This window comes from Hirundo rustica, chromosome 3 (genome assembly GCF_015227805.2).
Source record: "Hirundo rustica isolate bHirRus1 chromosome 3, bHirRus1.pri.v3, whole genome shotgun sequence".
Classification (NCBI taxonomy): domain Eukaryota; kingdom Metazoa; phylum Chordata; class Aves; order Passeriformes; family Hirundinidae; genus Hirundo; species Hirundo rustica.
Window position 1 is genome coordinate 55,722,329 of NC_053452.1, and position 15,415 is coordinate 55,737,743.

A 15,415-nucleotide genomic window follows, 5' to 3' on the forward strand; every position below is an offset into this window, starting at 1 on the left:
TAAATCCTGACTATACAAAATGTAAAGATGAGAGCATCAAGAAAACAAAAAGTGGAACCCTGACAGCCCAGGTCACAAAAAGGAGAGTCTTATGAGGCAACATCAAAGCACAGAATAAAAATTTTCCAAACCTTGATTTTGTAAAAAACTGTCAGTCCCTTCTACCCCAGGTCCTTATCCTGATGTTGTCAATTTTAATACAGGAGGCTCACGTTATCTTTCTGCCACCTGTGTAATACACATGTACAGCCTTCTTACATTTTGCCAGCTTTACCTTGATTATAGATCAAATTTTCCCTTTTTCCACGATACTAACTTAATCGTGAAAAAAACAGACAAACAGTTAAAATATTCATGCTGCAGTTACTTCCATGAGGAATCTTTTTAAAACCTTCCCACTTGTCAAAATACGGATCTTACTTAGTCCTTTCTCTGAGAGATGCAAGAAATAACATTTTGCTTGAGCCCAGCAGCGAACAGTGCAGGCAGCCAGCCCATCCTTCCCTCCCCCAAAACTTCAGAAACCCCAAACCTTTTCCCATGCAGGCTACTGGTACAAACTCAGCCACCAACTGCACATTACAAGAATCCATTATTTGATTACTAATGCTATTTTTTGATTACATTATTTGATTACTAATGGGACAGTCAATATTTATCAGGTACAGGCAGCTTGGATGCTCCTGCAGCCCCCTCACCCCGGCCTAATTAAGCAGCACCCCCAGCTGAAGCCACGCCGCTGCAGAACTCACCACAGAGAACATCCTGTGCAGGGAGCCGCAAGCTGCCGCTGCCTGCTGCTGGGTTTTGCGAGCCAGCGCTAAACTCTTCGCTCTGGTTTTACTCCTCCTGAAGGCGGGCATTGTGGCTTGTGAATACAAACTTCTCCAAAGGAAAAAGGCCCTTGGAAGGAAGCCACGGATGTTGTGACCCCCCACAAACACACCTTCCCTCTGAGCTCGGCTGCACAAGTTTCTCTTTTGTGCCGATTACCCAAAATCGGAGACGCTGACAACGTCCCAATGCATGGAGGCTAAGCAGCTTATGAGAGTACAGACAGACCTGCCATGCCTCCCTTTGTTGTTACAAATGAAGGAAAAAGATGCTAAATGAGGAGATTTTTTTATAAACAGCTTGATGTGGTGAGTGCAGGACAAAGTTCAGTTATGACAAGGGAAGGTGGGTTTGATCTCCCCAGAAATATACCTGCCTCCCTGCCTGTGAAATCTACTGCATAAACAAAACATCAGGTGCTTTGAGAAAGTTAGCCAAATACCTAAAAATATCTAAAGGGTGCTGACTGCCCTGAAGGTCAGCATGATTTATCAATAGCACTGATGCACTGTCAAGGGTATATGCTGCTAAATGTTGTGGCATACAAATGCTCTTAAAATGATAAAATGAAAAACAAATAGGCAGCTCTCTGGATGATTTCTTTATATAATTATGCTTGTCCTTTGTTTGAACTTTTTAGCCATAATTACATCAATAAAAAGAAATTTAAAATGAGCTCAGTAATAAATTCAGGCTTGAAAGTAAGAGTTCTGATGTTGACATATTTACACAAAACCATTTGGGTCTACAGATAGATTACCCTAAGAACAATGCAGCTTTAAATAAAACATTATAGGACATGACAACACTGAACTGAAGAGATAAAAGACTGACAAGCAATTCATTAATAAAAGGAGAACTACACCAGTAGCATAATAAAACACAGCAACTCCTGTGTTGCCCCTGTCACAGCACTCCTACAGTGCAATAAAGTTGAGCTGTAAGGCTTCCTTCAACACTGCCCTTGGCAGCACCTATTGCTCCCTAGCAAATCCTTCTCTTGAACCCAAATGATGCACCAAGCCTGGGTACCTATACCCTTGGTTATGAGTGCACGGCGTCTAAGGTTTCAAGGATGTTCACCTTCACACAAGCAAGGGAATAACACAGCTTTCTCATTTAATTACTGCAATTAAACTTACATCCATCTCTTTCCAAATCATTAGCACAACTTGACAGCTCAGCATTTGCCAAACTGTACAGCTCAGTGACTGAGAGGCTGCCTATCAGAGGAAAAATGATGCTGGAGCCCTGAAACAACATGCTGCTGATAAGACACGCAGAACACATCACGGCAGCAGGAACTTAGCGGATGGACTGTGCCCTTTCTTTCTCTTGGAGACATATCAGGTTCACTGGGGAAGAAGACTGTAAACAGAAAATTGAGGAAATGGTCTTGAAGGAGCAAGAGAAGTTTTGCCTGCTCCCTAACATTTCATTTTTCAGTGGATGTGCAGTCTGGTTTAAAAATCCAAATTCATAGGTTACTGTGCAGCATGTACAAGGCTACTGTTCTTATCCACCATTAGTGGTTGCCTCTGCAGTAATCCACAGAACCTAGGGATCCACAGAGCAAGTCTGAAGATAGGAAACAAAATTAAATAAGTAGTTTGTGGAAATTAAAAGTTTACAGTGCTGCACATGGCATTTTAAAAATAACACAGGCCAGGTCACCAGATCTACGCATATTAAGAGTATAACTATACTTTCTGGAGAGCTGCTGTTTCTTTGTTTCCTGTCTGCATTAGCCATGGCATTTTCAAGCCCTGTTTTTCTAACAGATACATGTAAAAACACAGCTCATCCACTGGGACCGAGAGGAAAAAAAAGGTTGCTAAATTTCAGGTCCAAGCAATATCATCAATCTTGATGAAAAACAATGACAAGCCTTTTTAATTCCATATTAGGAAGTTATTCTTCCCCAGATTTGCTAATTAAGCCTGCATTATTAGCTAGCCATATGCCAGCTAAAATATGTTACCAATTAACAGCTTTTATTGAATGTGTATTCATTAGAAAAAAGACAATTATGTTTCAGTAATCTTTCCATCTCCTATTGAGGGACTTGGACAAATCAAAAAGGGGAACAACATAAACTAAAGCAAAGCAAATGAATGAATGCTTTTCATTTAGCCTTTCCTTTTCTCTAGAAGTACACAAGCAGCACTCAAGTACTTCTCAAAAACAAGTGAAATAATCCATCACTGTGAAATATTTTTAAGATCACTGGAAAAATGACATAGGCCTGTTGTTTGTTCCTGTGTACTTTGAATAACGCACATTCCCTTTACCGACATCTGTTTTTCATCTTTCCATTTCAGTGGCACCAGCCTTGATAGTTACCATAACAGTGACATCCTTCATAATACAGGCTTCCCTCTATTGTCCTGATACGTGTAGGTGTGTTTATCTGCATCCAGTTCATTTCCCATCCTGCTTTTGCCCTTAATGCATGAAGGTAAAAGGCTAATTTTGCTCCGTTGGTGTACACTTTGAATGAAAGGAAACAGTGGCTTGCCTGAGGGACAATCCTGAGCACTTGTGGGCTAGTTTGTAACATCAGTCCCGACCACCGGTGACACAGAAGCATAATTCATATACACAACATACATACATAGACACACACACATATATATAAAAATACGTATGTACTTACGTACCCTGCACCAACAAGAGCTCTGCAATGTTAGTGGTCTCTAAGCCCGGGATTAATACAGCTTGTCTTCAGACCTCTACACTGATCTAGAGGGAGTCTTTTTTTGAATTTTTATAACTGTGGGTGGATAATTTTTCTGCATATTTTCCTGTCATGCCTATTATACTAATAACATGGTTTTTAAATGCCGTCAAAATGTATTTTCAAAGCATAATTGACCACAGTGAAGACACTTGCTTTAATTCCAGTGATAAAAAAAATCAGTTAGCATTCCAAAAGTGTAAAATGAGTTCTTGCTTTTATGTCTAATTTCAAGCATCTTAAATATTGTTTGTAACATTCTCACTCAAAATGTTTTGTGCTGAATGCAAAAAGTTTTCTCAAGTACTGAATTAGAAACTATAGCAACCACTGAGACATTATCTTTGCAGTTGCATTTATGTTTCACAATATAATTTCACAGTGTGCCACCTTTGGAGGCGGAGAAGGCAACTCGTATCTGTTCTTGTGAGTAGCCAGCATTCTGCATTCCAAATGTTAAAAGACACAGTGACTCCCCTGTAAAGATGAACATAGATTCGCTGAACTCTACACCAGCCTCTCCCCTGGTTTTGGCAAGGCTTTGTTTAAGCACTACAGCAGAATTCCACTGTCTCAGAAGGAAATAATCACCATGTGAGAGGATGTCTATGTCTGCTCACAATATGTTAACAAGAGACAACAGGTAACAAAGCATGAAAATCTGGTGGAACCTTCCTGGCATCTGATTCAACTAATGCCTTTTTTTTTCTTTTTTCTTTTTTCTTTCTTTTTTTGAAAATTCTTCTGCCTCTTCCATTCTTTCATGCACATTTTTGTTATCTTTTATTTTGTAGAATTTGCTGCAGGTAGCAGACATTTTTCAATCTTGGAATTTCAGGTCTACCTTTGTCATTACATGTTCCCGACAGAGCAAAATAGGAATCAAAGCCTCATTGAAGTTATGATAGTATCCAGGATGCAGTGTTTCTCTGAAATCCTATACTGAAGCTTTGTGCAACTTTAAAGCGGCTTTGAGAGCTATGAGTGACTGCTGGGCACATCACATACCTTGGCATGCACTAAAATTGGGCTTAGATGCCTTTGCATTGCAAGGAAAAAACACATATATTACTGTCAGCACTGCAACTGAACAGTATCTCAAAACTGAACAGAGTAAAAAAAACCCAAAAAACAACAAACCACCAAATATTCTGCAGCTGGCAGAGAGGTTATCCAGTTCCCTGGGTCTGTCAGAAGTGTGAGTAGATATTTCTGCCTTTCATTGCAAAGTGATGCTGCTGTCATATCCTGCACTGCAGGTGACCAGGGTTGCTTTTGGAGGTGCAGGGTGATGGGCTCCCAGGCAGCTTCCTGCCCTTCATCAGTGAAGTCACAGGCATCTCCAGAGACACTTCTAACCATATCCTGTTGTAATGATTCAGGGCTGCTGTCATATGCTTCCCTTTTCATCTACAGGTAAGCCTTATGGATTTTTCCCAGATGACTACAAAGAAAAGCTGTGTTGTAAGTCATCTCCCACCGGCTTCCTTCATTTGCCAGCATCAACAAAACACAATTTCTTTTCCTGATCAAAACCATCTGCATGTTTCATACCAAAAGCTGTCTCAGTACTTTTGAGAGGACGTTTCCTTCAGTTGGAGGAAAGACAACAAATACCTCCTCCCTCTAAGCCCCAGGCCTCAATGTAATAGCACAAAACAAAGTGCCACAAGGTCACACCTCTGCATGCAAGAACTGCACATACTGTGCAGACCCTTCGGTCCTCTTTCCTACCATTCTTTTGCCTCCCTGTCAGTAACTGTGCAAGCAGGTCTCAAACTACAGCCTGACCTGGTTATAGGTTCACGTTAAGTACAGCACTTTCCATGCTTTAAGCCTTGTTGTCTTGCAGCTCCTTCTCGCAACTCTTACATTTGAATTTTGGGCAATCCATAGGGGATGCAGAACCGCAGGACCAACACAACAAAATAAAATCCAGGACTGGGCAATAGCACTCACTGGTAGGGTTATGGTAAGCCTTCTGTAACGTACAGTCTGCCAGTTCTGGTGCCTTTTCTGAGCAATAGATTATTACACTGAAACCCAGATAAAGTAGCAAAATTCTTATGAACTTCTAAAGGGCTACAATTTCACTGATAGTCTTCTCAAAAGGCATGTCAGGAAGACAGCAGGAGTGCAGCACTGGCTACACACAGCTGGAAGCCACCAGCTCTGGTAGGGTCACCATAGGCTGGGCTATCTGCAAGGGAAACACGATAATTAGCAGAACTCCCCACGGGTTTGTCACGCTTTCAGTGCAGAATGGTCCCCTCCAGGCACAAATGAATCAAGGAAACCACTGCTGAGAGATGTGCTATTTTCCCATGTTAGCTCTGAGATTCCCTAAATGCATGTCACATCTGGAAGAAAATGACACTTGGATTGCAGAGGCTGTACATGATTTTGAGAGTACCGTGTTGTTAATCCCCCTCCTTCAAAGTTTTGGTGTGGGTTTTTTTTTTTTTTTTTTTTTTGTTTTTTTTTTTTTTTTTTTAAAAAAAAAAATAAAAAAAAAGGTTAATTGCAGACTACTCCCCAAGCTTTTGGATGTCATCAACTGCTAAAGAGTTTTCATGATTAAAATAAAGGAAAAATCCTTAATGTCCTATGGATGCTGAGTAAATCTTCAGGCAGGCAGCTCTCCTGCAATTAATGACATGCTGTGCAAGTGGGAACTGCCCGGGCAATGTGAAACAGAGCTAATGAGAAGCCATCATGACATTCAGCTGGAATTGCCTCCATGCAAGAAGTGGCTTTGGGGCTCTGTTGGGCTTCTGGTCATTTCTGCTTGGTTTTCTTCAAATGGAGCTCAACAACTGGTGTTTAGCTAGTTAGTACTAACATGCCCTTTCCAAGATTTTTGATTTTTACAGTCTGTTTAACAAAATTATTTCACATATACTACTTATAAACATGCAGTCAGAGTGGTGATCCCATACTCATCTCTGGGAGTAATGAGTGTCATCACCAGCTCAAAATAAATAAATGAACCACGACATATATATATTATATAATACATATGATCCATCTAATAAATAAGATTACATTTACTGACAGTAGCAGTAAAAAGCAGTTGCATGTGTTTTGAATAACAGTGCCCTGAACTACTCCAAAGCACTTCAGCTACAGATCACAAGGTACAACGTTTTGTAGGTGATAAATCATAGGAATACATCATTCCTAGCATCCACTTGCATTCTTCTGGAAGATAAAATACCATTCAAATCTTCCACCAACATTGAACAATTGCATGAATTTTCTGTTGGGATTCGACTGAAAGTATGAGTAATGATTACTAACTACTTTCCACTCCTGCCATTCTATGGCAACTGACACAGTTGCCCCCTTCCTCTTCCCAAAAGTCAAACCATGCTTTTTTTCTTTAACAACTGAGCATTCAAACCAGCAATGAGATACATTTTCTCTCATCCAGGCTTGAACCTAGACTGCAATGTGTTTTGTACCTAATTTTTACCATTAAATTATTCTGCTTCAGAAGCTGATGGCTGTGGTCATACTACTAATGGAGAGGTTTTGAAATCAGCTTTAGACATTTTGAAGACAAAATACTGATTTCTTCGACTTATGGAAACCACCCATCCAGTGGTGGCTATGTTGTATAAAACAAGAGGCCAAAATCACACAAGGTAGCAAACTCTTTACAATTCTCACTGACTTTTGTTGCAGAAATAGCTGAGTGAAATCAGCTAATAGATAACAGAGTGATTGATTTCCTTTTTGAAATCTCAACACATACATTTTGCATCTGATGAAAGCACTGCTTTGGGAAGCTTCCTAAGGTAGCTGCATGATGTAGAACTTGGAAGATGGGTTTGCTTTCTGACCCAGCCTTTCTCTGCATTCACACCTCTTGGGCACCATCAAATATGCAAATGTGCTGCTCAATTGCACATATCCTTTTGATTGGAAGGGCTACAAAAAAAGCCTGAACAGTTGCCCAAGTCAGGCATATGTGCACATTGGCTCCTCGAACAGGAAAAGTGGCATTGCGTGCAGGGAGACCAAAAACCGGATTTCTCACCATGGACCCAGACATGCCGACTACATGGAAATGTACTTCTCACTGCACTGGCAAGTGGAAGAATGACCACAATTGGCATCACAATAAACAGAGCAAACAAGCTTCAAAAACACTGGAAGGATGACTTCATATTACGTAGGAAACTCAAGCATCCAAAAACAAGACTTCTGAAACACACAAGGACGTAATTTTTTCTACCTTCTTTTTGTCTGCTATAACTAAAAATGAGCATTTCAAGTAGGGCCATCATATTGGCCTGGACCTCATCCCCATGAAAAGCTGAAAGCATTTGATGAAAGTGCTCCCTCCTGCAGGAGATGCAGATTTGTGTTTGCCAAAGGTGTCATGAACTCTGCTGATCAGACTTACCACAAATTCTCATTTCCTTATCAGAGGAAGGAAAAGGGAATATGGACATCAGACAGAAGGGGGAGATGAATCAGTTGAGATAATCTAAATAAGCTTAAGCTAGGGAAAGGTGTTCTAGTATTTTTAACCATAACTTCTGTTCATTGCATTAAGAATGGTATTCTCAAGGAAACAAAAATGGGTTTTATCTCTGCAGTGTATAGAATTTTTTACTTCTTTTTTATTAAGAGGTGATGGGGATAGATTTGTCCTCATATACACACATTCAGGTATGATCAATAACCCCTGCTGAGAGTAAAGTGACTATTTCAAGAGACAACAGGGAAGACAATTTCCCCAAGTTTCTATATTCAACTTATTCCCAGGACCAATTTTATTTCATTGTTTGAAAGAAATACAGCAGCATGTCAAAGCCTTACGAAATGAAACCAGTTGGCCATTCTTTAAAAAGTCAATTCTTGTTAACATTCAAAGTTTCTTACACAGCAGCTTCCATTTCTGCACCTGCAATATTAATTTTTGAAGGTGCCACCATAAAACCACTCTGTATTCATTGACTGTTTCTATAATGATTAAAAGCCATCACACTAGCTATTTTTACTGCATTTCTTGAATTCCTTAAAGACCTCTAAGATACAGCTGAGGATATAATGAAGTTATCTGAAATATTTGCAGAGAGTATACCCTAAGGTTTTTACTTATGGTCTGTAAAATACATCTTCCCCATCTCACACATGCATTTATATGAAGTTACTTCTTTATGTCTGTTAGAATTTAATAGGATTTCAGAAATGTGTCTTTCTGATGACACTCAAAAGATTCAGGGCAACCAAAAGTCAGATCACAGCAGGTCCCTTTCTAGAGACCTTAAAATAATAGATAATTATATGGTAAAATGTCCCCTTCTAGCTATGTTTCATAAAAAGTTATTTTTAATACACTGAAAATATAAAGTAAAGATAAGTTAGTAACAGACTACTAAACCTAATCTTAAAACAAACAGTGGGCTAGAAAAACATTTCTAGCCAATATAGTTTGCAATTAGAAATCACGAGTAGCTAAAGGAAATATTGCATTTTTTTGTTCATTCAGCTTCCTTCTACTTTGATGTACAGAGAGCTTGATTCTTGGCAACTGTCAAGATGCCAGGATTTAAATGAGCACCAGGAGCACAGACAATTAGTTCTCAAAATGATTAAATACAACTAAACTTAATTACACTGACAGGCATGCTCAGTTCCTAGATTTTCTAAGGTCACATATTCTTCTGTCAACAGAACATCTATATACTCCAGAACCAAGAGCAAGGACAACATGCTCTTGCCACAGTATTTTACCACAGTTTGAAAGTGTACTGCAGCACAATGTGTTAGAAGTAGAGTATCTATCCCTGTTAAATAAAATTGAAGATAAGGTTAAAGGTATTAAAGTACATATGGGGTATCCCAGAGAATCCAGAGCTGTCAGAACTAATGTGCATCTGGAATGGATGGTTCTTGATATCCATGTATTTCTAATAATATTTTATAACTTAAAGAACAGGTTCCATTTCTGGATTGATACTAGCTTCTCTTGCCATCCTAAATGCATTCCTTTCTCAGTCTGCAAAAAAAAAAATCCATGAATGACTGACTAAATCAAGGCATGTTTGAATGTAGTACACATGCAACAAAAGACTTATTTCTTTGAGATTACAAGGCACTTCTGAAACGCCTCACTGTACTTTCATTTAAGATGATGCCTAACTTTACCTTGGTATGACATGAAGAAAACAGTGAAAAACAAACAAAAATGCTCCAAACAAGAAACAAAATCCAGAAATCAGACATGCAATCATTAAATCCAAAAATATAAGACTGTTTTTTATTTACTTACAGGTTATGGGACAAAAATCAACCAAACTTCAAAGGAGCCTGCTCCCTCAGAGCCAAACAATCAGATCTACAGTTGCTGTCAAGTGGAAAATGAGCATCTCTAGCTGTGTCTCCCCTGAAATAATCCCAAACTGCCTGTAGTTCCAGGCTGTGCTCAGAAACTCTCAGCACCACCAGCCTCTCCTCCACAGAGCTGTGCTTACAGAGCTCCTCTCCCCCATACTTCTGCAGCATCGCCTACTTGCATACTGCACTAATGGTGTCCACAGGCGTGGGAGGTCAAGTCAGCACATGCAGGAAACAGAAGGCAAAGGGAAAAAAAAAATCCACAACCCAAAATCCAGATGCTATGCTTTTCAAGACTGCACAATTTCCTCAAACTAGCTTTTATTAGCAATAGTTATTGTTCATCTGGTGAGCAGTCCAAATCACAGCTATAAAACCAGAAATCATTTTAATTCCTGTTATACATAATCACAAAAGCACATACAATATACACCACCTGAACTTAACTGTTAGGTTTGGGTTTTCTTTACTTCTGCATCTATTGGAGATAGCAAAAGGGTCAGACAAAAAGCTCTGACGGTAATAGGCACCCTCCAACAGAATGACAGCAATCAATTACAAACCATTTGCAGAAATTGCAGAGCTGTCACAGACTCGTTTACAGCTGCAGTCCAAGTCAGACTGCCTCTGGTTGCCAGGCTGTTTTCCACCCTTGTACCTACAAAACCAGGGCAGCCTCAGATAATTTTTAAAATGACACTAGCAGAACCACATGTCAGCTCAAGAAGTGAACTGCAATACAGAATGGGCAATTACTTCAGCAAATCATGCAAAAGCCCAATAACTGCTGAATCTGACAAATTTGAGGCTGGAGGGAGGACAGGGAGCAGACCTGTCCATCTTCCTCTCTTTTTCTGAGCTTTAATTGCAGCATATAATTTAGAGCATTGGAGTAAATTTAGTGCCATTAAAAGCAACAACTAGTGTATATCAATTGTTCTCTGTGTATTTAAATCCTCAGAACTCTCCCTAATTTTCTGGCAGCTGGTGTATTTGACACAGGCAATCAGGATTGGCTTTATTCTTCTGCTAAAGCAAAGCTGATGCTCCAGAATCTCCTCTCCTCCAGCAGGACAGAAGGTCAGCATTTATGTCCACACAGTGCATGGGGGACACTGCATACTCCGGGCGAGCAGGGCACCCCAAGGCACTCAGGGGAGCCTGGCCTGGCGCAAACAGCCATCAGAGCATCCTAAGCCTTGGGGTAACCTCTGCTGCGCTCCCACAAAGATCCCCATCCCTAAGCCAGGCAGAAGTCCTAAAACAGCAAAGCAGAAAAATCCACAATACTCCTTTCAAAGGAACAATGTGTCCTAAGGGGAGAAAATCCAGTTTGTTCTTGTCTGGTTGCAAAGACTTTGGGGAAGCATAAGCAATTGTTACACAAGATACAGATCATCTCTGTGGGAATCCCCTTGTGCAGCAGGAGATGGGCTTCTCCTTATTCTCTAGGAAAACCACATAAAATCACCTCTATAAGAGTGAAGTAGATTACGAAGTAATTAATAAAGTAAGACTAACAGCTCCTCTCAGTAGGTATGGTTAGAGGCACAATGTATCTTCCCTATTCCAGTCTTCTGTGATTTTACGTTCTGTCTCATCTCGACCAGTATTTCATACAACCTAGTACAAGACAGTAATATATTCCAGAACCATAAAAACTCTTAACGTCATTCCTGTTATGCAAGAGCGCTAACACAAGTGTTATCACAAATTTGCTTGAAGATACAACCAACTCATCGACAGAATTTAAAAACACGTTTCTGTTGTCAGAACGGCAATGGCAGGTAAAATCACGGCCACCAACACTAAAACACTACCCACACTTGCAGTTGGGAGGTTCGAAACAATTTGCACTTGAATTGGACATAGCTTGCAATTTGTCTGATTCAGAGCAAAATGGACAAAAAGCTGCTCTTCAGAGAGCAGTGCATTTGAAGATGGGCACTAATTCTGAGCATTCCTGCCTCAGCCCCCAAAGTCCATGCTGAGAGAAGGAAAACCATTAGTGCAGCCAAGTCAAACAGGAACTGTAGACACATAAAGGGTCTCCAAATTAGAGAGTGGCAATCACTGTGTCTCAAACACTGCACTTCTCCAAGTCGGTAGCCTACTGACATAATATTGCTATGGTCACTGCAATATTAACAGCAAGCCCTGGAAATATCAGCAAAAAGAGAAGACAAAACAAACTGAATCAATTAGGAAGCTGTAGCAGCTTTACTGTTCTCTGCAGGAACCATGTTCAAGCCACACAGAAAAATGAATTTGACAAGTGTCCACCTGCTTGCCATTTGCCCCCATCACACTGCTCCTGCAGATGCAGCAGCTGTGCTGTAGATGCCGACCTGTCAGGGTGACCTCAAGATACTAAAACACCAAGTACAGCTAATATGCATACAATTTTTTTCAAATTAATGCCATATGTTAAATTCCTTCCAACCAAATGCAGAGCATTAATGCCACAACACTGCCTTTGGTTCACAAGGATTGTTGTGTCAAGTATTTTCTTACCCTGAAGGGTGGATCGGTCTTCTCCCTGTGTGGCATTTGGTCCAGAGTGCCATCAGTACTGCTCCTTTTCAAACTGGATGTGACGTCAGGCACATTACTAAAGTCTGCATTTGAATTAAAACACACAAATAAATTAGAGGTTTATAGGACAGAAACAGGAAAAGTATTTGCTCTTACCTGCCAACAATTTCAGTGTCTAGTACAATTACACTAGCAGGAGAGAATCACAGAATCAATTAGGCTGGAAAAAATCTCTGAGACCGTTGAGTCCAACTTATGACCTAACACCAACATGTCAACTAGACCAGGACACTAAGTGTCATGTCCAGAAGAAATACAAAATTTGCAATCGTCTTCACCCCTCAGAAAACAGTGGGAGAGGTCAAAGCAAGGAGTAACTAAGCCTTGAAGCTCTGCTTTCCAAACTGCAGCTGGACATCAGAGACTGTCTGAAGCAATGTGCATATCTGATCTACCAAAATAAACCTAACGCTCTTGCTAACAGCATGCTTTTGAAGGCAGCACTATCTATAATCAGCACACTGTACTGAGACAACCAGTGAAGATTATTAAATGCACTCAGCAGCTCTCCTTGGATGAACACACCATTGTTTGACATGACTGAGTCCCGAATCCTTTAAAGATTTGAGAAGAAAAGAGAATTTTGCCCTGGAAGAAACACCAACTTTAATAATACAGATACAATCCTTTCTTCTTGCAAAGAGTTTACCAATTTTCTCAAGTTTGGAGTCCATCTACACAGTAGCTGGCACAAGCAAAAACCAGACGCAGTGCTGCCCTGCTCTGCTTCCTGACACACTGTAGCTTTTAGTAACATTTACATTTAAACTCAAGAGCTATCCAACAATGCTGAGCGTTCATATAAAAATGATGTTCTTTCTCTTTATATTTCCTCAATTGGCTGCTGAAAATCTGCAGAGCTGTTCACATGGAAATTCTAATTAAAAATCCTAGAAGTGAAGAAGTGATTTTTGATCTGCAGTATTATCAAACCACATAGCTGAAAATGATAAAGCAACCACCACCAAAAAAAAAAAAAAAAAGCCAACAAAAAACCAACCAACCAACCAAACAAACAAAAAAAACCAAACCAAAAACAAAACCACACACCCACCAAACACAAAAAAACCCACAAAGAAAAGAAAAAGGAAAAAGGATTTTCAGCAACATCAGATGGTAAAACAGGAATAAAATAAAGGGGGGGTTAAAGTTTGCTGCTTTGTTTCCTAGCCTTTAAGCCTCCAGAGTATAATTCACACCACATTTTCAAACTCTTTCTCAACACCTACAAATGCTGGAGATTTATTTTTAAGTGAAAGGTAAGATTCTTATTTAATCGCTGACACCAGCAACTGAAATGGCAATTAAATACCACCCGTCTTGCAATAAAATCATAAGAGTTTCCAATAAAGAAATTGGGAAGGACAACAGAATTTAGCTGTCTGGGTGTTGCTGTCCATTCAGAGCAGGACCGGCTCATCTCAGAAAGAATTGACCAACATGGACTTAAGCAGAGAGGGAAAATAGAAATTTTAGGCCCAAAAGAGCACCTTGAAACCCACAAGGAGCCTTCCTGGTAAAACAAAACACAGCTCATAGGCTTCAAAGGTAAGACAGAGAAAGACATGCAAATAACTCAGCACAATATCAACTTGGGTTTTTCTATCTGTTATTAAGGTGCTCAGGTCAAGCTTAGCATTGAGGCTGACATTTTCCACCCACATGCCAAACACTTCACCACTTCCTCATTTCTCTCTCCTTGGAGAAACCAGGTCTCATCATTTTTCTCCCCTCAGGCTTTTTTTACCTTCTCCTCTCAGAGCCAGGCGTGGCTCCTGATATATAATAGCCTGTGTAACATGCAATATCCCAAGAGTTATCACTTTTGCAGAAAAAAACACATTTTATACAACTCCACTCCAGCCATCCATTGTCTTTCAGACCTTAAGAAAGAGTCTGTCTTGTCTATTTATTTTATTGTGCTTTTTCCTCTCTTCCTCCACCAAGTCTGAATAATTTTCTCCTTTCCTCTGGACTTTTAACGTAATTTTGAGGTTCTCTTCTGTATATGAGTACACATGAATGTCTATTGACTTCTACCATTGTCAACTCCTGGGTAAGCCAACCCCTAAAACTTAAATTGACTTTTAACAACATTTTCTTCAGGATAAGGTGATGCCAAGGATATTATTTCCTATTGTTTCTCATCTGAGCTCTTTTTACTTGCCCTCTGGGTTTTAATGCCCTTCTCCCTCCCAAACAGCATGTACCTGAAATACATTTTGCAATGGCATAAGGGATCTAGAGTTTGATCTCAGGTAGCTAGCTACTGAGAAAAACCCCTAGTTCCCTGATTTTACAAAGTGATCATCAAACATATTTGTCCTTTATGAAGCAGTAAAACTAACTTACACAAGCAATTAAGGGAGAGCATAAATGTGAGAAGCAGAAAATAGGGTAAAACAATCAGCAAACAACAGAAGAAATCAAGATAACAATATCCAAAGTAGGCAATGAAAATATTGTATTGCTTTTTCCAGATGACCCATCTTTTCCTGCCTTCACCCTCATCTTGTTTTCCTTTTTTACTCTACAGGATTATCAGAGAAAGGTCTATATAGTCTTGCCCATTTTTATAGCATTCACTGTTGGCAGAATGAGTTGCTGACTATGGAGAAACAACAATAAATAGCAAAACCTAAAAAAAGTTACACAGAAAGAATCCAAGGTGAAAAAAGACATCCTACTGCATCCTGCATTGTATACAGAAGTAACATGAGGAGGGAAGAAAGAAAGGAAGGAAGGATGTATGGGTTGTTGATCAGTTTAGCATCCACATCCTGTCTCCTCTTCCTTCTTTTGCTCTGGAAAGGGACTTCCTTTGGTCCTGCTCCTACAGACTATTCCCAAAAAGCATAGAAGTACCAATATCAGCTGCATAGCTCAACCCCCCCAACC

The 15,415-nt window shown here is 39.9% G+C and overlaps 1 protein-coding gene across 6 annotated transcripts in view; it reads right to left on the bottom strand.

The window, feature by feature from the left end:
- The window catches only part of TIAM2 (TIAM Rac1 associated GEF 2), a 137,413-nt gene that overhangs the window by 18,773 nt on the left and 103,225 nt on the right, over positions 1–15,415 (bottom strand). For 5 of the 6 annotated variants that reach the window (XM_058419875.1, XM_058419876.1, XM_058419874.1 and 2 more), the window contains one exon: positions 12,437–12,540. In XM_058419875.1, the coding sequence (XP_058275858.1) occupies positions 12,437–12,540 (104 nt within the window). Of the gene's footprint in view, positions 1–752; positions 1,145–12,436; positions 12,541–15,415 lie in introns of those variants that run through there. The other variant, XM_040058872.2, reaches the window with a different exon arrangement.